Source organism: Marmota flaviventris, chromosome 5 (assembly GCF_047511675.1).
Source record: "Marmota flaviventris isolate mMarFla1 chromosome 5, mMarFla1.hap1, whole genome shotgun sequence".
NCBI classification, from domain to species: Eukaryota; Metazoa; Chordata; class Mammalia; order Rodentia; family Sciuridae; genus Marmota; species Marmota flaviventris.
Genome location: NC_092502.1, coordinates 112,827,933 through 112,850,009, shown reverse-complemented (window position 1 = coordinate 112,850,009; position 22,077 = coordinate 112,827,933). Strand labels below are relative to the sequence as shown.

The 22,077-nt window shown below is 37.6% G+C and overlaps 1 protein-coding gene across 9 annotated transcripts in view; it reads left to right on the top strand.

Annotated features, from left to right (window-relative positions):
• Mast4 (microtubule associated serine/threonine kinase family member 4) overlaps positions 1-22,077 on the top strand; it is a 558,123-nt gene that overhangs the window by 492,588 nt on the left and 43,458 nt on the right. For all 9 annotated transcript variants that reach the window (XM_071612543.1, XM_027951609.2, XM_071612542.1 and 6 more), the window contains 7 exons: positions 576-733; positions 2,594-2,669; positions 4,762-4,971; positions 10,281-10,382; positions 13,027-13,159; positions 16,741-16,808; positions 19,264-19,349. In XM_071612543.1, the coding sequence (XP_071468644.1) occupies positions 576-733; positions 2,594-2,669; positions 4,762-4,971; positions 10,281-10,382; positions 13,027-13,159; positions 16,741-16,808; positions 19,264-19,349 (833 nt within the window). The remainder of the gene's footprint in view (positions 1-575; positions 734-2,593; positions 2,670-4,761; positions 4,972-10,280; positions 10,383-13,026; positions 13,160-16,740; positions 16,809-19,263; positions 19,350-22,077) is intronic.

The following is a 22,077-nucleotide window of genomic DNA, read 5'->3' as shown; positions in this document are numbered from 1 at the left end:
TATTTAGAGACTGGGTCTTGCTGAGTTGCCCAGGGCCTCACTAAATTGCTGAGGCTGGCTCTGAACTCGCATTCCTCCTACCTCAGCCTCCCTTGCCTCTGGGATTACAGGTGTGTGCCACCACACCCAGCAACATGCATTCTTAATAGAGATTTCACCATGTTATTCCTGATCTCACATCATATCATTTGTTATTTACCTAAAATCACAGTGTTTAATCATGAGAACAGTATAAGTGAGGCTACCATACTCAGGTAGGAACTAATCTGTGATACAACGCACCCAGCACTCAAATTGCACTCCACCTCTGCTTTTTCCCTTTGGCTTTACCTGGGTTCTTTTTATTGTCTGAGCCTGGTTTTATCCAGAGAAGAAATTATCTTTTGGGAAACTGTCCTTATAGACAAATGAGATATAGAAGGTAAACTGACCCCTCAGAGAAAATGGTCAGAAATATAATTAGGCCGTCCTTGAAATTATAACACAAAAAGGAAGCAATATAAAATGTGGGTATCACCCAGGTTTGGTGCTTTGTTTTAGAGACAGTCTTATAACTTTATTTTGGTTTGTTTCAGTCATCCTGCTCCTCCCAGGAGAAGTTGCATCAGTTACCATACCAACCAACGCCAGATGAATTACACTTCTTATCGAAACATTTTTGTACCACTGAAAGCATTGCCACTGAGAACAGATGCAGGAACACACCCATGCGCCCCCGTTCCCGGAGTCTCAGGTGTGTGTGGGCCCGACCACAAATTTATGTCCTGGAGTATGTGTTTTCAGCCATTTTGAGTGAAAACCTTTCATTTTTTAATTCATATATGAGTTAACTAATCTGTGAATTATCATAAACAGAGTGTGACTTTTCCATATAAAAGATGACATTGTTAATTATCATTCTGTGGCACTGTCTTGTTTCTTCTAAATTTTCATAATTTGCTAATTACTACTTTAATGGTAACGGTGATGGCCTTAGGGGGCTACCTATAGAAACTTGTAGCCATTAGAAATTTTAAGGCAATCTATCACAGCTCCAAGAGCAGTTAATATTAAATGAAGAGGAAGAAGGTTGGCCAAAAAGGAAGGAGGATTTTTTTTTCCAGATTCCATATTATAAAAGCCCACCCTAATCTTTTGATTCATTGGTCACAGCATAAGTCTTACCTTCTCCAGGACTCTGAACAAAATTTCAGCAGTTTGTGTCTCCTGAATTTTGTGGATGTCAAATGTAATCTACTATACATTGGGTAGGGACAGGTTTTTTTTAATTTTTTTAATAACCTTGTTTCGAATAGTATATATCACAGTCTGTTTCTTCAGGAAGCAGATTCTAAAGTACAGATTCCTGTCCAGAATGTTCATTAGGGATCCTTTTGGGAACCAACACTTTTGGAAGGGAAAGGAGAAAGTGGGACTGGGCAGAGGCAGTTCAGCTATAATATAGACCCAAGTACCCCTGAGGAACTCAAAGGGAGTTATCCCTGGGGCCAGATGGCCATAGTCATTGATTTGTTATTGAAACACCCTGGGAAGGATATGGCACTCTAAGAAGAACTTTGCTTTAGCCAGATGACTCCTTGCAGCTGGGCCATCCTGGAAGGGTCTGACAGGTCAGCATTTCCCCTTACATCACTCCAGCTGCCTTGGCAGCAAATCCTTCTTAGAAGGGAGTCATCCAATTGCCCATCTCATTGCCCAGTGACAACAGATCTTGACGCTGTGAAACTGGTATACGTTGACATAGTAAGGATGTAATATAAAGAAAGTCAAGTGTTCACCAAGTATAGCCACATTGATAATTGTGGGGATATTTTAGAATATTCTGAGATACAAAATAAAAGATAAGTTGTACCAGTCCATCTAAGGGACACTGTGTTTTACTGCCATTTTGTTTTGTTTTCTTTTATTAAATTCCTGGCATATCTTGTACAAGTTGTACCTACCCCCAAATGTAAATACCCTAACGTTGTACACCAGGAAGGTCACAAATGGACTACTAAAATACAGGGGAAAACAACAGTTGTATGCCTCTGTTTCTTAGTGTATATAATGCCTACCTCAGCATCCCAAATACATATTTGCTAGGCTAGAAAATGGATTTCACTTACGACACCTGTGCCATGGAGAACTCTCAGCCCTCTCCAGTGGTATGTGGCCGAGCGCAGGTGTATGATAAAAGTGTGAAATTACACTGTTAAACATGTCCTAGATGCTGCTGCTCATGGCTGCCCTATTTTGCATGATAGTACAATTCATTAATAGGTTTCTGCAACTGCATAAACTCATACTACATGTAGAATATAGTCTCAGTTTAAGAATGTTTTCTGAACTGGTATCATATGATAATGTTTTTTGTGGCATTTTATTTTTTGAGCCTGCGTTTTGAGTCCTCTTCACAATGCCTCTGTGTTTGTGGGTATGTAAGTGTCCACATGTACTAATGACTGATTTTATTGGTTTATTACCTAATACAGAAAACTTTCCATGTAAAGGTTGCATTCTACTTTTGATGCAACTCACTGTTTATAAATAAAAAGCTTATTTTCATTTCATGCTGTGGCAGGTTTAAAAGGATAATTTGCTTTGCTTGCAGCCCTGGACGTTCCCCCGCCTGCTGTGACCATGAAATAATTATGATGAACCATGTCTACAAAGAAAGGTTCCCAAAGGTAATGAATTGAATGTAAGATGTGTAGCATCTAAATGAACAGGCAACATGGGTTGAGCGTCTGTAAGGTGATTTTGTCATAGGAAGTAAGGGTCCTATCCAGTAATGATTTGCATTAAATAGCACTGCAGCTTTCTTAAAAAGGGAAAAATTTTAAAAAAACAATAACAACAACAAACATTAAGCTAACAACTGCTGAGGACTCTCCACTCTGTGGGTGCTCTGAACTGGCTTTAAAGTGAATGCTCGGCTTATGCCCCATGCCTTGGTGGGCCTGGTGCAGGGAGGGTCTGCTTTTCAAAAGCCCCTCCGCCCTTTGTACTCCTTGTACCTGTGTTCTGGACCTGCTACTGTGTTGTCAAGTAGAGACCCATTTTCTCCCTCTGAAGCTATAGATTGGTGTGACATCAAAGTTGTTTTGCTTTTTAAACCTTATTTTCCTTTTCTGCGACTTCCCATCTCTTTAGCTGTGATATTTCTAATTCCATTGCTAAAGAAAGGAAGGTACAGTTGCAGTGTTCCTCAGTTAGGCTGATAAAAGGAATTTGATGGAGCCAGAGTACAGTTTGTCCAAGGACTGTAGCCAAACCCCTTGCCTGCAAGGAGCTGCTCTCCTGTGGTCTCCTGTCACTTTGCCTCACCTCTGTGTCTTATCCACCAAAGTGTTTCTGCACATTTGGGAGAAGGCAACCTCTCCATATCATTCCGGTACCTCACCCACCCTTTTGTTGACCCAGGCATAAGAACAAAGGGAAATATTTGGTTTCATAAATCAGGAATAGAGTACTTATTATTTGTAATGAACCCTATATTGATGTCATTGATTGAAGCTGTTTTAGCTATTTATCACATGTCCCTTGCTCACTAGGGAGACAGATACTTACCATGGCTAGTTAATGCATGTTCAAACCTTAGAGGAAAGCAGGAGAAAGGAGGAAAGGGAATCTCCCTTCATATATAATTCATGCTACCCAGGAATATTGATCAGGCAGCAGGTGATCACAGAGAAGGAAATGAAAGTTGGAAAGAAAATTTTAGCTTTATTTTACCAAAGGAATTCCCTTGGCATTTTGCACAAGATGTAGCTTTTTGAGGGAAGGATAAAGATGATACAAGATGCTTGCTCCTTGTTTATTGAAATCTAGCCAAGAAAACAAATTCTGGGCTCATGCTGTGGAACTGGAGCAGCAGTCCTGAGTTTTGAGTAAGTAACAAGAGAAGAAATATTTGATATTTTTGACAGTCTATCCCCAAAAGCTCAAGATCTAACATGAAAGCACAACAATTCCAGATATCATTGGAGTTATTTTAAGAATCTTATTTTGGGGGCTGGGGCTGTGGCTCAGTGGTAGTCCACTTGCCTGGTATGTGTGAGGCACTGGGTTCGATTCTTAGAACCATGTATAAATAAATAAATAAATAAAGAGCTATCAACAACTAAAATTTGTTTTTAAAAAAAGAATCTTATGTGGATCATTTTATATTTGATGGGATATGGAAAAAGAGGGATTGGCAATTCTGAAATATACATTTTCACTTAAATACCTTGAATCCTTATTATCTTTATTCCAAATGATGAGATGGGGTGGCCCCTTCCTTCTCCTTCTCTCCCTCCTCTTTATCTTCTACATCAGGTTTAGCTTCATAGCAAAATTAAGTTAAGTGCAAGGTACAGAGATTTTCCTTACTCACCCTGCCCCCCACACGCCTAGCCTCCCCCATTATCAATATGCCCCACTAGAGTCCACATTTACATCACAACACTTGGTGGTGTGCAGTCAGTGGGTTTGGACAGATGTATAATGGCATATGTGTGCCATTATTATATCATGCAAAAGTGAGGCTTCTACTTTTTTTCCCCTCCAGTATGGGGATCAAATTCAGGGCCTCTCACATGCTAGGCAAGCATTCTGCCACAGAATTATTAAACCCTCAGGCCAGAATTCAGGTTTCTTTTACATTTACATTTTAGAATTCTGTTTAACATCTTGCACAGATCTCTGAAAATGCTAAGGAAGCATGATGGCTGAATTGTTTACATGTGTGTCTCCATATGTTACACCTGTGTGTGCATGTGTGTCTTCTCTGAACAGGCTACAGCTCAGATGGAAGAACGTCTAAAGGAAATTATCACCAGCTACTCCCCTGACAACGTTCTTCCCCTAGCAGATGGAGTGCTTAGTTTCACTCACCATCAGATTATTGAACTGGCTCGAGATTGTTTGGATAAATCCCACCAGGGTCTCATCACCTCACGATACTTCCTTGAATTGCAACACAAATTAGATAAGTTGCTACAGGAGGTAAGATCCATGCACCATGCATATAAAGTTTTCTGATTTGTTTTGCATTTCCCCTAGAAAAAAGATATTTTACCATACCGTTTGCTTACAAGTGGTAACTATGAGATGGCGTTCACATTCTAGGGAAATAAAGAAGAGAGAAAAAACCAACCTGATTGCTACTTGCTATAAGTTGATTCTGGTCATTATGTAGAGTAATAGAAAGTTAATGTAATAACCTTTACAGGAACCTTGGGACTCAACAATCTATGACTCTGGGATAAGTGGATTTTGAAGGATTTTGAAGCAGTGATTCCCCCACCCCTTACCCATAAAGTTAGAAATTGCCTGAGCATATGTGTGTTATTTGATGGTGTGCTATCTAATTCTAATATCTGAAAAAGCTAAATGGAAAATTGCTGGCTCCTTCCAGGCTATGAGTCCTATTAATTAACCTACATGTGGTGTTGGGTAGTAAATGGTAACTTATATTTTCATTAGTGTCAGTTCTTCTTCTAACAAAATATCCAATTTCCAAAATGACAGATAAAAACAGGAACTGTCTCTGCCTAGCACTTGCATGCCTAGTTCCTGATAACACCCAGGACAGGAAAGGAATGTTTGTGGTGGAAAGGAATTACTGCATAATATTGCTCTTCTGACTGAAATTGATCAGCCACAGCCTACAAGTGAAACCTATTTAGCCTATATATTTAGATTTATAGTATTTCTCTATCTCATAGGACATAAATTATGCCCATGTAAATACAAGCATAGGTGGTTTTCTCTAAGCATGAATATATAAATATTCACACAAAAATGAAGTAAAATACCAGCATCCCAAGTTTTGAGAAATCCATCTGTCCTTGCCCCACAGAATTTAGTTCTGGCAAGATAAGACTATTCTTCTCTGGCTAGAAGCCACTATTTTTCTTCCCTTTCTCATCCAAACTCACAGAAGAGTTTTCTCTGCTCTTTTGCCATTGTTCACATTTCAACCTATTGCAGTCTACTAGAGCAGTGCCTCTTAAACTATCTTTGGGGGTGAAAATATTGTTTTTGATTTTTATTGTCAATTTCCAATTTGCCGTGGACCAATTCTCCCATAAACTAAAATGAAAGTGAATTTACAGGAAAATGGTCATGCCCTTGGGTGACATGGCCATGTAAACTTGCTTTAAGAGTTGCTAAATTCTTATTCTCAACAGTTGGCTTAGCTCATCACACACTAATAACGGTTCATTGACTGGCACCAGTCTGCAGACACACTTTGAGTAGCACTCTGCTGGAATATAAAGACTCTGGGCAAGGATCTTACATGCTTTATCCAGGTAGGATGGTATGTAACACATAGAAGGACCCAAATATTAGTTGCATGAGTGGTGTCCTCTCACCCACCAGAGGCTGATAGAGCCCCTAACCATTTTACTGGAACCAGTCTATTCTGCAGTATTCAAACTCTTTTCCCTCTTTATCCCTTTAACATATTCTTTTATTCTTGGTACCTCTCTGACCACTTCTTCGTGGCCTCTTCCAACTCATATTTTTCTACAAATTAGTTTGCCCACAGTTTCATCCTGGTTCCACTCCTTCTGCTCTCTCTTCTGGAGATATTGTTGACTATCTTTAATGAAAGACATATGGACTCCAGTGGTTTCCAGTCCATATCTCAGGCCAGCAGTGTTCTCTGACATTTCAGATTTGTATGTCTGCCTACTCAATGTCTTCCCACTTGGAGAGCCCTGCAAAGTAGCAGTGGGCAACCCACTCTGTCTGCAGCTGGACTCGGCATTTCCTCAACGAAACCTGCTTCTTTATTCTTTGTCTCCATTATTGACACCACCATCTTCTCAGTCACATGCTAGGACTCCGAGTCCTACTAGACTGTCTCTTTCCCTACATGATGCAGCCACTGGACTCTCATAGTTTTCTTCTTAAATATTCTCCAACTTTCCCCTCCTGTTCTCTCACTTCCTGACTTGGACCCTCATCCCCAATGATCTGCTTTCCTCCAGGCCTAACCCTTAGATCCGCCACCCTTCTGTGCAGCTGCAAGGACATTGGTCTAACACTCCCCAGTGTTCTATTCTATCTACAGGTAAAAACCATAATATGGCCTACTGCTTGTGTCCCCCTGGGTGCATACAGTGCGCTATAATGATTATCAGGGGGTCTCGCTTTACTAGCACACAGCGGGCTCTTTGAGGAAGAGGGGTCATCTCTAACTCCCTGGTGCATGGCTGGTATTTATTCATCCTTAGTAAGCTGGAAGAGAGAGAAGAAGGAAGAAAATACATATGGCATGCCAAACATTTGATCTATGATTATGGAGCATCAAATAATCTAATTTTTATATTCCTTTTAATTAAATCAGCTTCTTGGAAATGCTGGCAACACTATGCTTATTACTGTATATGTGAATACCTTGGAAACTATGTTTGTGAAATGGTGTACTTTTGAACAGACAAGGCAGACCTGAGAGAAGCTCTGCAGTCAGGCTCTGTGAGGTTTTCCATCCTGGATTCTGCCATTCTGTCCCAGGATATTATCATAATCACCAGTGTAGTTCTGTTTTTTATTCCTTTGTAGGCACTTCCTGAAAGGGGTAGAGACTTGCTATCCATAGCTATTTATATTATAATCCCCTTCTTTCATTTCTGTATGACAGACTTGGCAGATTGCTTCATGGCAATTAAAAATAAATCTTAAAAATTTCAAAAATCATGTGAATGGGCTGTATGAGAGATGAAAATTGTTGAGTTTTAGAGAAATTTCTCTTCTGGCTGAGAAGCATTATACTTGGGTCACAAAGGTCATTGTTAGGTAGGGGTAAGAATGTTTTCTTTTTCATCTTCATTGAGAGTTTCTTTCAGTATTTTTGTAAAACTTAAATCTATCTTCAGAGTCACATGTATAGTGGCCTTTGGGAGTTTATAGCTAATCTGTCACAGAAGAACTGTCCCCTTCTAGCTGGAGCCTGGTTATGGGAACTTGATTTGGTTTCTTCTGGATACAGTTGTCAGTTCCCGGCTCCAACCCTCTGCTAACAAGCCTCTCTCCCCACCAAGCCTCTCTCCCCACCTTCTTTCCAGTTGTCTGTCCTTTGCATAACCCAAGGCAAGGTTCCCCTATGGTTTGAACTGCTTGATTTAACTGATGCCTTTGAAAGTCCTGAAGTCTAGGTCAATTCAGATGCATGCTTTCCTGTCTCTCAGGTCTCCTTTTCACCAAGGTGTGTTTACTCAAAGAAAATGCACAGGAAACTCTAACTTACTCTCGAATCTGGGTCATAGTGTTTTTTACAGTCGCCAATAGGTAATATATATTGACCACGGGTGTCCATTAGTACCCCCTTTGGCCTCAGCAAGCCAGGAAACAGTTTCCCTTGTCAGGTTAATTTTATTATTTCATTTGATGTTTTAACAAAGTTCTTCTTCCTCTATCCCCCACTAATGATATGGGTAAAATATTATTTGAGCTAATATAACTCATATTTTGGGCCTTGGATGTGACTGATAATTGTTAAAAGAAATTGGAATGATTGTTTTTATAATTTTTTGAAATGGAATTTATGTAATCTGAATGAGTATTTTTAAGTTTTTTCACATATAAAATTCTCATTTCCCTTGGGGAGAAAAACACACCAAAATGTATTCAGGCTTTTTAGACATTTTTTATATTCCTGGATTAATAAAACACTATTATAGTAGAGAGAAACTTCAGTGGTCAACCCAAATTCTCACCAAGAAGTCAGTGATTTTTTTGTTTGGTTTTGTTTTTTACTTTAGGGGTTTTTGTTTAATTAAGTATAAACTATAAAAAACACACATAACCACATTTCTGTGCATTCATTGTATTTTCTAAAATCTATTTTCATTGCAAAATGCATATTAGAAAAAAAATTTTTAAGATAGTTTTCAATATTTGACATGTATATATCTCTGTGTTTAAGTAGAATAGATACTTTTTGTTCTATGATTATTAATCCATTCTCATTTTTCTTATATTTAAAAATTTTAAATGTTAGCTGTGTCCTTTTACTTATATATGCTTTCTTTTATTTTGGACCATGGCCTTTGATTTGATGGTTTAAATTCAACAGACATATACAGTCATTTTTCATAAATTTGTCTGCCAGCTCTTGGAGGGGGGTGGCATCAGGGATTGGGCCTTGTCATGATAAAGCACATTTATGAATGTGCTTTTTTTTAAATGGAACTGAGGTTTGAACCCTGGGCTTTGTGCATGCAGAGCAGGCACTGTACCACTGAGCTGTACCCCAAACCCTTTTTATTTTATTTTGAGAGTGGGTCTCACTAAGTTACTCAAGTTGGCAGAATTTGTGATCCTCCTTCCTCAGCCTCCCATGTAGTTGGCATTCTAGGTGTATGCCACCATCCCCAGCTTCATGAATGATTTTAATAGCTTATTACTGTGTTTGTGGAATTGTACCAGCATCGCCTTGATACTTTTTTTTTAAAATCCTTAGAGGAAAGTAAATCATATAAATTTAAAAATTCAGAGAATCTAAAATGAGTATGCATATTTACATTTACAACTTCTAAAATTTTTGTTCTGTGCCAGCTTTGATAGAGACACATAACCACATTTCTTCAAGGCAATATCATTGAAAGTTTCAGTGACTACTAACATACTGAGCTTTGCTCTCAAAGTATGTATTGTGCTTAGAAAACATATAAAATAAAATTTCAAAAGTTTTTGGGTCAGTTAAATTTTACTTGTATAGTTCAGTGCCTACATATTCAATGTGTGAAACTGAATTTATATTATATATTCAGCTAACATTTGAAATAAACATTGCACATTTTTTACATGTGATGAAATAAGTAATTTGTTAGTTAATCATGTTTTGTATGTGAACTGTATTTCATGAACATGTTAAATGCTCAGGATAACAAAATATTCCATCCCTGTTAGTCATTTCATACATCTAACATGTTACATCTGGAAAATGCAGGTTCTTGATGAGCTGCCTATACTGGTACCATGTACTTAATGTGTCATAAACTTTTAATGTCTCCTTCATTCATGGTTCACATTAACAGTCCTTATGTTTGATTTTCAACAGAGATAATAAATCAAAGTTTTGCAATTAAAGTTTAGTTAGTAGAGCTATTTTCTAGATGTAGATGTTTAATAGCATCCATTTATATAGAGATAATGCCCATTTATCAATCTTTTAAGAGTATTTTCTAAATCATGTGATTTTTAAATATTTGGCAATTATCTAATTAGCATGCTTTGCTGATTTTCTTTTCCATTTAGTAGAGCAACTCTGTATCATTATTCTTTTCACTGCTTTTTCATAGGCTCATGATCGTTCAGAAAGTGGAGAATTGGCATTTATTAAACAGCTAGTCCGAAAGATTCTAATTGTTATTGCCCGCCCTGCTCGGTTATTGGAGTGCCTGGTAAGCTGCCTTTAGATGTGACTGCATTATTTATTGTTAACTGTGGGAAAGCAGCAACCATCAGAAAGCTCTATTTTCATTTATTATGTCAACCACCAGTGTTAAATGGAAAGAGTCAGGAGGAACTACAGCTTGTGAATGTTCATGATGGTATCCTTATGTGTCTTGTCTTTTCATATTTTAAGTAAGAATTCTAGGATTGGTGCTGTATTCAGTAATAGTCATATTACATTCTGGTCAAACTTGAAGGATGAACATGAAATAATGTGCTTGACTTTATCTCAGCATAATTACTTTATGTCACAGCTAATTTAAAATGCTTGCTGTGCTTCATGCTTTTGGAGTTGCCTAGATTCAAAGAGGAGCAAGTGAGAGGTATACTAAGAAGTGACCTGTGGCTATAATTATTATTTGTTTTAAAAATGTTCCATGTTAGAAATATGTGTCAGTTAGCAAACCATTTGAAAGAATACAGTAGGGCATTATCCAGATCTGAAGGAATGAGACTTTTAGAGATTAATTCATTTTAGCAACTACCTCATTTTGATCAGTGGTCATTTTCTCTTTTAAAATTTTTGTTTTATGAAATTTTGATAGAGGTTTCAGTCAAAACTGTAGACAAATATCAAGCTTTGACAATAAGAATTATTTTAATGGGCTCTTAATATAGGATCAAAATTCACTGTTAAGTTCTCATAGCCATTAATGTAATTATAACTCCATATGTACAAGAGAGCTTCAGCATTGCACATGCATCACATACACACACACACACACACACACACACACACGCACGCACGCACTAATATATATATATATATATATATATATATATATATATATATATATATATATATATATAAATGGTGGTGTTTTAGTTTTACCCTTATTTTAATTAACATTCACAGTGTTTTACAATGTTGAAATAATCATAGCCCCATAAACTCATGATAGTACCTGATGAACTACAGCAAGGGGATATTTCAAACACAAAGGTGGGGAGTAGAGATTTTCATCAATGGCAGGACCCTGAGGATCCCAGAATCAAATGCACCATTTGACATGGAATGTCTAGAAGGCTAAAGGGGGAAAACTATCATGATGTTCCTGGGGAGGAGAACTGGTGATTGGCAGATACAGATAGAAGGGACTCTTACTTTTTATTGCTTCTTCTGTTGTAGCTCTTGAAGTATACACCATCTGCAATAACATTTGGGAAAAAAATGACAGTTATTACTAAAACTTAGCATATCTGGACAGGAGCAGATATGCTAAGACCAGATCATGCCTTAAAAAAGGAAATTAATTTTTTATATAATATCTGATAATCAGAAGAGAAAAAGTGAAAGTACAACCTCTTAAAGAAAGGAATAAGTGGATTTAGTGTGGCTTCAGAAATGTTGCTTTCAGTACAGTACAGAGCTCAGATGAAACTGACACTTCAGAGTATTAGGGGATGTTTCTCCAAGCCTGCCATTCTATGCCTGCAGTTCCTAGGCTTGCCAGAAGTCATTGTAAGTTTCTTTACAGGGCACTGAACATTGACACTTGTTTGGCTTTACTTCATTTGCAGCAAACATTTATATATGGCCTTTAGAAACTTAGGTAATTGTCAAATGAAAGACTGAGGTTCTAAAATCCCCTTTTTTGTCCATTAATCAAAATGAGAAAAATCTTGTGGGGAAAATTTTCAGGGGATGTCACTGAAAATACTTTAAAATACATTTAATCGGTGAGCAGATTTACAGCATTGTTTACAACCCATCAATCTAGGGCATTTATTTAGAGTGATGTGATCTGGAAGATTTTTATTATATACAAGCAACAGATGACCAAGGAATAAAATACGTAAGAATAATATATTGCCAAAATATTACAGAAGACAGGTAATTGAACACCTTAATTTCTTATTTTTTTCCTTAATCTTTGCATTGCATGACTATTATTAGCAAGTTTTAGAATTAATAAAAAAGAAAACATTGAAGTTTTTCCTTCTAATATTTTTGGACATTTTTATACTAAGGGAGTCTCCTGCACCATCTTTGAGTCAATGTAGTTAAGCATTATTCCCTTGTGTGTGTTTGTACAGAGAAAGAAACTGAATCTTCTGAATGAAATTCTCAGTTCTAAAGCTTTGCTAAAAAAGGCACAGATAAAAATCAGACCTAAAGCCCTGGGATTGATCCCCAGCATCACACATATAGATACAAAACCAGATCTAGAGGATCACAGTGATGGGCACCTGTGGTCTTAGCTATTTAGGAGGCTGAGGCAGGAGGATCATAAGAGTCTAGACCAGCCTGGCCAATATAGTGAGACCCTGGCTAAAAAAAAAAAGGTCAGAATTATTCTTTTGTTGTGAGATCTAGATCTTCAGTAGAGTACCTTCAAATTTCTATTACAAAGAAATTAGAAATTATCACTATCTTTGGGTTGCCAAAGTATCACATGTATTGACTTAGAATCTGAATAGGCTTCAGATATGAATTGAGAATTATATAGTTTTTAAAGCCATTTACCTCCTTTCTGTATGAATAACCTACAGCCACGTGTGTGCAGCAGTTTATTGTGAATGGGATTTACATAGTAAAACCTCAGACCATTTTGGCTCAAGGAAGTATCTCTGTGTGTTTGTCTTCTCCAGGAATTTGATCCTGAAGAATTTTATTACCTATTAGAAGCAGCAGAAGGCCATGCAAAAGAAGGACAGGGTATCAAAACTGACATCCCCAGGTACATCATCAGCCAGCTGGGTCTCAATAAGGATCCTCTGGAAGGTGAGTTCTTGGTTGAGTTGATCTTTTACTTGTTTTTATCCTGTGACCTCATGGAAGAATTTCACAGCAAGTCTTTATTTTTTTTTTTTTTCTGTTTTGGCTATGTTTATTGATTAGTCCCTTTGGGGGGTGAGTTCTAAAATGAAGGAAACAGCTTTAAGTTGGGTCCTGAGGAGCAAGCAAGCATGCTTCTATTTTTGTTATGAAGAGAGTGGGGCCCAGCCTTGCTTGATATCCTAGAGGCCTGTCAGCCTAGAAATGCCAGCCTGTCCCAGAAGGGTTTGGATTCTAATCTTCTCTGAGTCCTTTTTCTCTTGCAAAGATCAGTTGAGCTCTTCTTAAAAGTACTTTTAATTTTGAAAGTGTCGCTACAGAAATTAATTATCATTCATTTAAAATTGACATTTAAATTCAATTTGGGAGTAACACAACTGGTGGTAGATTGCTTTAAATTGAATCCAGTTTTGGTAGGTCTATTTTTGTTTATTTGTCTCAAGAAAGTATGAAAGGTAGTAATATACAAGAGAGCCAATGATAAAGAAAATTTTCTGAAGCTTGTAAATGGATTTATGGTTGATTCAAATAAAAAAAAGGTTATAATTCTGTTAAATACAGAGAATAGCAAGCATCCTGATAGTGATTTTTCAAAAATCTAATATTGGTAATCCCCCGCCCCCTTCCAACCTTTTGTCCATTATTGTTTGGGATTGTTATTTATAACACTTAGGTTATTACTGCCTAAAAAGACTCATAAATTAACATTGTCTCCTCCATTCAAAATTATCTTCCTGGTTCATTAAATTGAATTTGCGAACAGCGTTTGTCCTTCTCAGTTGTTTGTGGAGGTAAATGATGGAGGTAAATGCTGCACAGAGCTTTTCCTGTCTAAAGCCAGGGAGCCTGCTGCTCTCTGCCCTGCTCTCTCCTGTTCTCCCTGCTTTGTTTGCTCTTATGGCCATCGTATCTTTGCTTCCAGTGAAATGATGCATGCATTACTAGGAGATAATGCCAGATAAATTTATACTGTACTGAGAGCAATACCACAACAGATTCATCACTTATCAGAGACTGGTGGCTGCTTTTCTGAAAAGTTCCCTGGGGAGAGATTTTCCCCCATGGCTTTTAAATTACCATCTTTACCTTTTTGAATCATGAGTCTTCAGAAATGGTTTAAATCAATGAAATAAAAAGGGCAGATATTTAATGGTATTTAGATGAGTTTTAAAAATCTCTTCAGGCATTACAAAATGATGCCTCAGCTTCCTGCTTCAAAAGCTGACTCTTGGTTCCATTCCATTACTACCCACTGCTTACAAATAATATGTATTTCCCAGATAATAGTTATTTAGCAGAAATTCTATTTAAAACACAGCCATCTTTTAATTTGTTTTTTTATGAAAATAATTGGAGTGGGGGAGGCTGTCAAAGCATATTATAGTGACTCTTCACGCCGGTGTAGTTAAGGTTGCGTCAGCTCTTGTGTTGTAGACAGAGGGAGTTCTTCCCAGTGTTCTTATCTGACAGGAAATACCACTGTCAGCTGAAATTAAGTATGTGGACTATCTGATGCCCACTTACATATCTTAATAGAAGCTTTAAAAGAGTAGTGATGATCTTTGACACCTTTGGAGTTTAGGAATATAAATTTATCACTGGGAGTTTTTTTTTTTTTAAACTTGTTCATCATCTTGATTCAGGTTGAGGATAGTTTTTAATCTGTTTATTAACACTTAATGTGTGACTTCTCCTGGTAATTTTGGTACATGATCACAAACTCTAATCTATATTTGCTTCCCTTTATTTTCAACATTTAAACTAACATACCTAAAGGTGTGTTTTGGAAAGGTAAAGAGCGAGAGTTTTAGAGGTGGACTAGGACCCTCACTGGACAGTTCAGGAAACTCTTTGTGCCTCAGTTCCTTCCATAAAGTAAAAATGGGATATAAGAGTACCTACTCAAAGAGTTTCTTTAAAAATGATAGGAGTTATCCCTGTATTTGCTTAACATAGTAATGATTTAATATGTGTCCACGGCTAATATAGTTTTATTGAAACAATATTAAATTTTCCTTGAAGAGGAATCTGTCTTCGTTCCTATCAGAGTCCTTATATCTAAGATACTAGAACATTGGATGTTTTCATTATTTGAATGATACCAAAATGTAGTTTATACTAACCTTATTTTTATTTTTAGAATTTCCTTATAAGTAAACTAGGAATGTTAGTATCAATCTAATTATTTTAGAATCTGGAGTTTGTAAATATTTATCTAAAACTAACACTTCAATATTGTTTTGCTTCATATCTCCTATGAGTAATCACTGCCCACAGAGGATAATTGTACTTATGAGAACATCAACACATGAAATAAGAGCCTAAGAAGTAATTTTAGACGCATGCAAAAATCTGTAGCTAAAAACTAGAACTTTTTATTTTACATATATTCAGTTTTGAAAAATTAGAAAAAACTTTTGAAGAAAATTCTTTCATGTTCTTTTTTAAGTATAAAAATGAACAGTGAATGAATTAGGTTTTCTCATTTACTTATATAAACGCAAGGATGCATTCCAAGGTGTGTTGAGCAATTAGATACAGTTGTCACTTTTAACTAGACCACCAGAGTATTACTTAAGCTGGTGTCAAGCTTATGGCATTCAGCCCAGAATTAACTACTCTATACAATATAATTAATAACATTCAACATTTAATGAGCACTTAATTTTTGTTAATCAACATACTAAGGGACTTAAGTGCATTGTAGTGTATAATAGTCATAAAAGTGCCAAGAGATAAGTAATATTATTCTCATCATTCAGGGGAAGAACCTTGAAAGTTAAAACCCTGACGTTAAAAAGTCACTTGTAGGGCTGGGGTTATAGCTCAGTTGGTATAGTGCTTGCCTCTCATGCACTAAGGCCCTGGGTTCAATCCTCAGCACCGTCACACACACACACACACACACACACACACAAAATAAATAAAATAAAATAAGGTTACTTGGCTGGTAAGTGCCAATAGTGGTGGAAACCCAGGTCTTTTTATCTCCAAATCCCTTTAACCACTCACTACCTTTACTCTTATTTTAAAATTGTAAATTCTTAGTGTATTTGGTGAGATATCTCTCAGTAAATGTGAAGAAATGGAGGAAGGGATGCCCACTACAACTTGAGTCATTTCTGACTTGTTAGCCGGTCAGTGTACCTTAGATGCCTCTCAGAGTCAGTGTAGACTTACCTCTCTTGGTTCTCTGATTATAGAGTTTTAACCCCCAAACCCTTTGCAAGCTGACTTAATTGCATCAGCCAGTGAATGCTGCCAGCTACAGCAGAGGCCCAGTCTTTAAAGTTCCTATGTCTAGGTGTTCATTAGAAATGGGTTTCAGGGAAGGATGTGAAAAGCCCTACACGTTCAAAAATCTCAGTTGTTGCTTCTTGCTGTTTTGGATATAAAACTTTTCCCACAATTATAATATATTTTTTCTTTTTCTTTTGTAATGGAGAAAGTGTTTTCTTTTGTTTTAGCTTATTACGCTTACTTGTTTAATTGCAATATTTTTCTTACCCCTTTTTTTTTGAACTTAGAAATGGCTCAGTTGGGGAACTACGATAGTGGGACAGCAGAAACACCAGAAACAGATGAGTCAGTGGGTGTAAGTATCTTTCTTGACAAAATATGTTGGTTTTTCTGTTTGTTAGCATCTAGAGATTTTGACTGTGTTAATTACTTTATTCAACAAATATTTATTGTGCTTCTACAAGGAAGACACTGTGTCCAATAATAGGCAGATAATTTAGTGTTTTCCCCTCTAAGAGAAAAAGAAATTTACAAAAAGAAATCATACACAAAAGATAGTACTGATAAAATAAGATCTACAGAGACAAAAAAGAGCATGTCTACTAGAATATACCATAAAGAGATTTGCCTTTATTTAGAATGCTCCAGAGATTTCCTGAGGACGTGGCACTTGAGCTGAAATGTAAGCAATTATTAATATAAGGGGCAGTGGACACAATCTGGATGCAAGTTCCATCTAAGGGCTAAGAGCAAGGGAGACCTTGGAGACCAGAGAGCCTGGGAGAAGCCTGGACTCACAGGTCCCTACTTCTCACATTTGTCAGGTTTAAATTTTGTTTTGTTTTGTTTTTAAGAACAATGGGAAGTGACTGAGCTTTAGAGGAGTGTTGTTTGTACTTGGAAGTGGAAGGAATAAATAGGGAGCTGACCCAATCAGAGTCATGGCTTGATACAAAGAAAGCAGTGGGGTGTAGGGAGCAGCAGGGTGACCATGGGAAAGTCTGTTAAGAGATGAGACGGGTACAGGGGCTGGGATTGTGGCTCAGCGGTAGAGCACTCAACTAGCACACGCAGGGCCTTGGGTTCGGTCCTCAGCACCACATAAAAATAAATAAATAAAACAAAGGTATTATGTCAAACTACAATTAAAGTAAATAAATATTAAAAAAAAAAAAGAGATGGTTACAGTGGCCAGGAGTCCTGGTGGCTGGTGTCATTCTTCTCAATCATAAACACCAGCAGGGAAAGCAGGATGAAGCAGGTTGGGATGATCAGGAAAGCAGAAACAGGCTGTGTAGCCTGGGGTCTGAGAACCCAGGTTCTGGATTTGAAAACTGGTTCTACCTCTTAGTAGGTTTGTGTGTGTTGGGGTGGGCTGGAAGGTTCTTTGTGTCTCTGTTTCCCCATCTTTAAAGCTTTCCCATCTTAAAAGATGAGATTATGAAAGATTAAATGAGATATACCATTAAAATGGTTAGGAAAGTATTACACAGTAAGTACTAAATAAATGATAGTTGTTTTATTGTCATCATAACATATAATTTTGAATATATTGAGATTAGAGTTCCTTGATAGCATCCAAGAAGAACCAACAAACCCTCAATTGGATATCTGCTATCTTCTAGCACTGGGAGGGAGAGCTTCTGGTGGACGTTCAAGTGACTTAGTAGTACAACATGGACATAAAGGAATTCTCTAGGGTGGGGAGGAGTTAATGGAACTAGGTGGCCTTGTATAGGGCCCACCACTGTGAAGAAGCAGCCATAGTGGGAGTGGTTGAACAGGGTGTGGTCCCAATCTCAAATTGTTTTCTACAATGGCAGGTGGTGTCCTGTGGCCAGACACTAGGGGGAGGTAGAGAAAAGAGATGGCTGAACTGGGGAGGTTAAGTAACCCTGAGGGCAGGGGTTGGTTGTATTACTTGCCTAGACACTGAAGCCACTCAGGATGGTGAGAGAACTGGAGCAGAGAGGAGAGTGGGAGGCTGGGCGCCCAAGTCCTCCCAAGATGAGGGGATGACTGATGGCCTCAGCAAACCAGCAGTGACTGGGAAGAATGGACACACTTCAGAGTCGTGGGTACTTTCCAACCCGGGGAGGTGGGGTGGATTCTGGACTCTGCAGAGAGCAGCAGAGAGGCTGGTAACACCCTTTCCCTGCTTAGGTAAATGGAGCACAGAGGAGTTTTTGTAAAAGCACCATGTTTAACCCTTTCCTTTGAGCTAAACATTTAGAAAGCCGTCATTTTAGAACATTGGGATCTAACCCAACTCAGATTTCTGGTATGGAGGTAAAGAAAGTCAGGCATTCTACACCTAGGTGTGCTGTTTGTCACCTAAGAGTTTTCCCAAACAAGAAAGATTGCCACAGCAATGAAAAGGTCACACCCCAGTGAGGGTCAGAGAGGCCATGTCCTCCACCAGCCCCAGGGACCTCTTTTCTGGCACACTGAAATCTGAAGGAAGGTTTGGTATTTTGGACTTAAATCTCAAAATGTCCTAAGACTAGAATGAGGTTACGATGAGGAGAGTTTATAGAGGGAAAATAAATAAAATAAAATGGGGAATTTTCAGAAAGCTTGGTGCCTTTCTCTTTTGGAAATGTGGGTGTGATTAAAAGCAACTGAGCCCCTATAAGGTGGGTGCCTCTGGGGAAGACTGATCTTTAGAGATGTTCCAGGTTCCTTTAGCTAGAATACTGCACTTCAGCCCCTGAAAAACACAGAATTAATTCAGTTATTATCTATTTTGCCATTAAAATAATTTTCTCAAATTCTGAACTATTTTCTTAACTTCCTTCTTTGTTCCACAGAGCTCTAATGCTTCCCTGAAACTTCGAAGGAAACCTCGAGAAAGTGATTTTGAAACAATTAAATTGATTAGTAATGGAGCCTATGGGTGAGTAATTCAAGAGAAGCTATTGTATTTTAACACCCCCTACTAATATATTTATTCTCACATGTAGATGTAATACTTGAGATTTCGGCTCTTTCCTTCATGGGTATGATGTGTAGCCAGAATCATTTTCTATTGATTACCCCAACAAAAACATAGCAAGTGACCTAGGGATTCTTTAGAGGGCTGAAGAGAAAAATTTTATAAAATAAAAGTTTTATGTATTCCTGTTTCCACTCCTTCAGTCTCCCCTTTTGGGTTCAAAATGCCCAGTTCTTGTATGTGTATGTATACGTGCACACACACACACACACACACACAGTTTTATATATAGCACTGTTAACTTGAGAATTAGCCTGCATTTCTATCTGAAGAATAGTCAGCTGTGTCAGGAAAGTATTTAAATAAGACTTTGAAAATTTAGAGCAACACATTTCTGTTCATCTTTGTAGTACACCAGGATCTTAAGAATTGAACCCTATCCTATAGTCTAATCACATTAGTGCTGCTCCTTCCCCGATCCACTTTTGTTTCTTTAAGGTAGAGATGTATTTTCTAGATTGACACAAATGTGCTACAGGATTTGCTTTGGAATAATACATTTTAGTCCCCTAGTAGACATTAAATTCTTGTCACTTTTCTTTTCCTTTATTATTGTACCCTCTGATAACATATAAAATAGGTTTTATTTTTTTACAATAAATTTTTAATTGACAAATAATTGTACACATTTGTAGGGTACACTGTGATACATCATTGCATATGTAATGATCATATGCATTTCCATCTCCTTAAACATTTACCATTTCCTTGTGGGGGGAAGCTTTGAATTTCTCTCTTCCAGTTCCTCGATTCATTTTTATAGACACACAATTTCCTGCCCAGGGCATGGGGGGAGGTAAATGGTCACATGATCTTCTGAATTAGTGATAGTTTGGAAGGGCAATTAGTGCACATTAGTAACCTGATCCATTTTAGACAGCCTGAGAATTCTAGTTTAATTAAGTATTAATCCCAATTCCATCTGTATATGGAGAGCAATAAATAATCCCAGAGACGTTTATTGCCATTTATCACACATAAGAGCAGATGAGATAAAGCGATTTTTGTTGTGCCACAAGGGATATTTCTCCCTACTATTTTTTTCACCTCTAATATTTTCCACACCATTAACTCAGTGAAGAACTTAAATATTTGTGAGATCTTTCTATGCTTCACCAATTTGTTTTCAGGATTATGTCAAATGGCATATATCCTGATGTGGCTCATAAAAGCTTTCTGGTGTTATATTTTTGCAATATTTTTTAAGGACCCTAGTGAAACTTTTCTACATAGCAGTGTTGTCCTAGCAAGAAGTCATTCATGGGTTTTGTTTGTTTATTACTATTTGATTTTCAGTTCTTTATACTTTTGGACATGAGATGAGGAGATCTTCCTTCTTTAGGGAGAAGTATGCTCACTGACTTAATGGGCACATGGGCTTGAGAATTGCTAAATTCTCTTGGTAGTAGAATTCTGGAATAAAATGATCTAAGAAACTCTGCTTTTGTAAAACTTGGGCATATATCTTAACAGTATTTGGAGTTCTAATTGGTTGAGTAAACTCATTTGTAGTGCAATTAAACCACTGTATAGTAGATGAGGTATATCACACTTTAGGGAATGGCTGGGAATATACAAGAAGTTAAACAAGCTGTGAATCAGTAAACACCCAGGACGCAGGCCAAGTCATTAATGGGCTTACAAGCTGCCTGTCGGCGCCTCAGCCAATCAGCCAAAATTTTTTTTTTCTCTTTTGCTTTTCTCAGATTTAATCTCTCATTACATTTCTGACAGGTTTCCTCTATGTTTTGATTATTTTTAATTTGAAATTTGAATGGCGCTACTTCTATCAGTTCAGCCAGTCATGATGCGGACTGCAGGCTGATGTGAACTGGTTGAACAAATGGATTCCTGCACAGCTGGGAGACCTGGGCTTTAAGAGGCTATCTTAGTTTTCTGTGAATTGTTTCACCACTCACATCAGTGGCTCAGAAGGCCATTGGTTTCCTGGCTTCTCAAAAATCAGTGGTACTGGGAACCAACATCTCATTAGGAAGGGGCTTCTGCTTTTCATGCTAAACACACATCATGGTTTTCCTGGCATACCTGGTGACCATGTGTATGATAATTCAAATTTGATAACATCTCATTTTTTTCCTCTATTTAACATGTTTCTTATACTTGGCTCGAGGTAAAGCATCCCTTTGTGCAGCTTAGCACTTTGTAGAGGCCCATGTTTGTGTGCCAGGCACAGTATTAGTTTTTTTTGTTTGTTTGTTTGTTTTTGTTTTTAAATCTATGTGCTCTCCTCACCAGAGCCTCAGGTGGCAGTTGATCTTATTTCCACTTGAATGTGGGGAAAGAGAGGCTCAGAGACATGGTCACATAGCCTGGCATTCCGAGCAGGACTCTCCCTTAATTATCTTTTGTTGAAACTTTTAGCTATCTTAACTGGGGTATAGTGGGTCCTCCTCCTTCTATCAAGTACGTCCTGGATTTTTAAGTTATAACTTCAAAATGTTTTGAAAAAGAAAGAATAAAATTGATTCAAAAGAGAAAACACTAAATTTAAAAGGCACTGCATTTCTTCACCGCTTTGCCTTTCTTTCTAACCTTGATGCCCGTTACGTCATTATTTGGGGCCAGGATGTTTACCAGGGAGACACGTGTGCAAGCTGACCCATGTCCC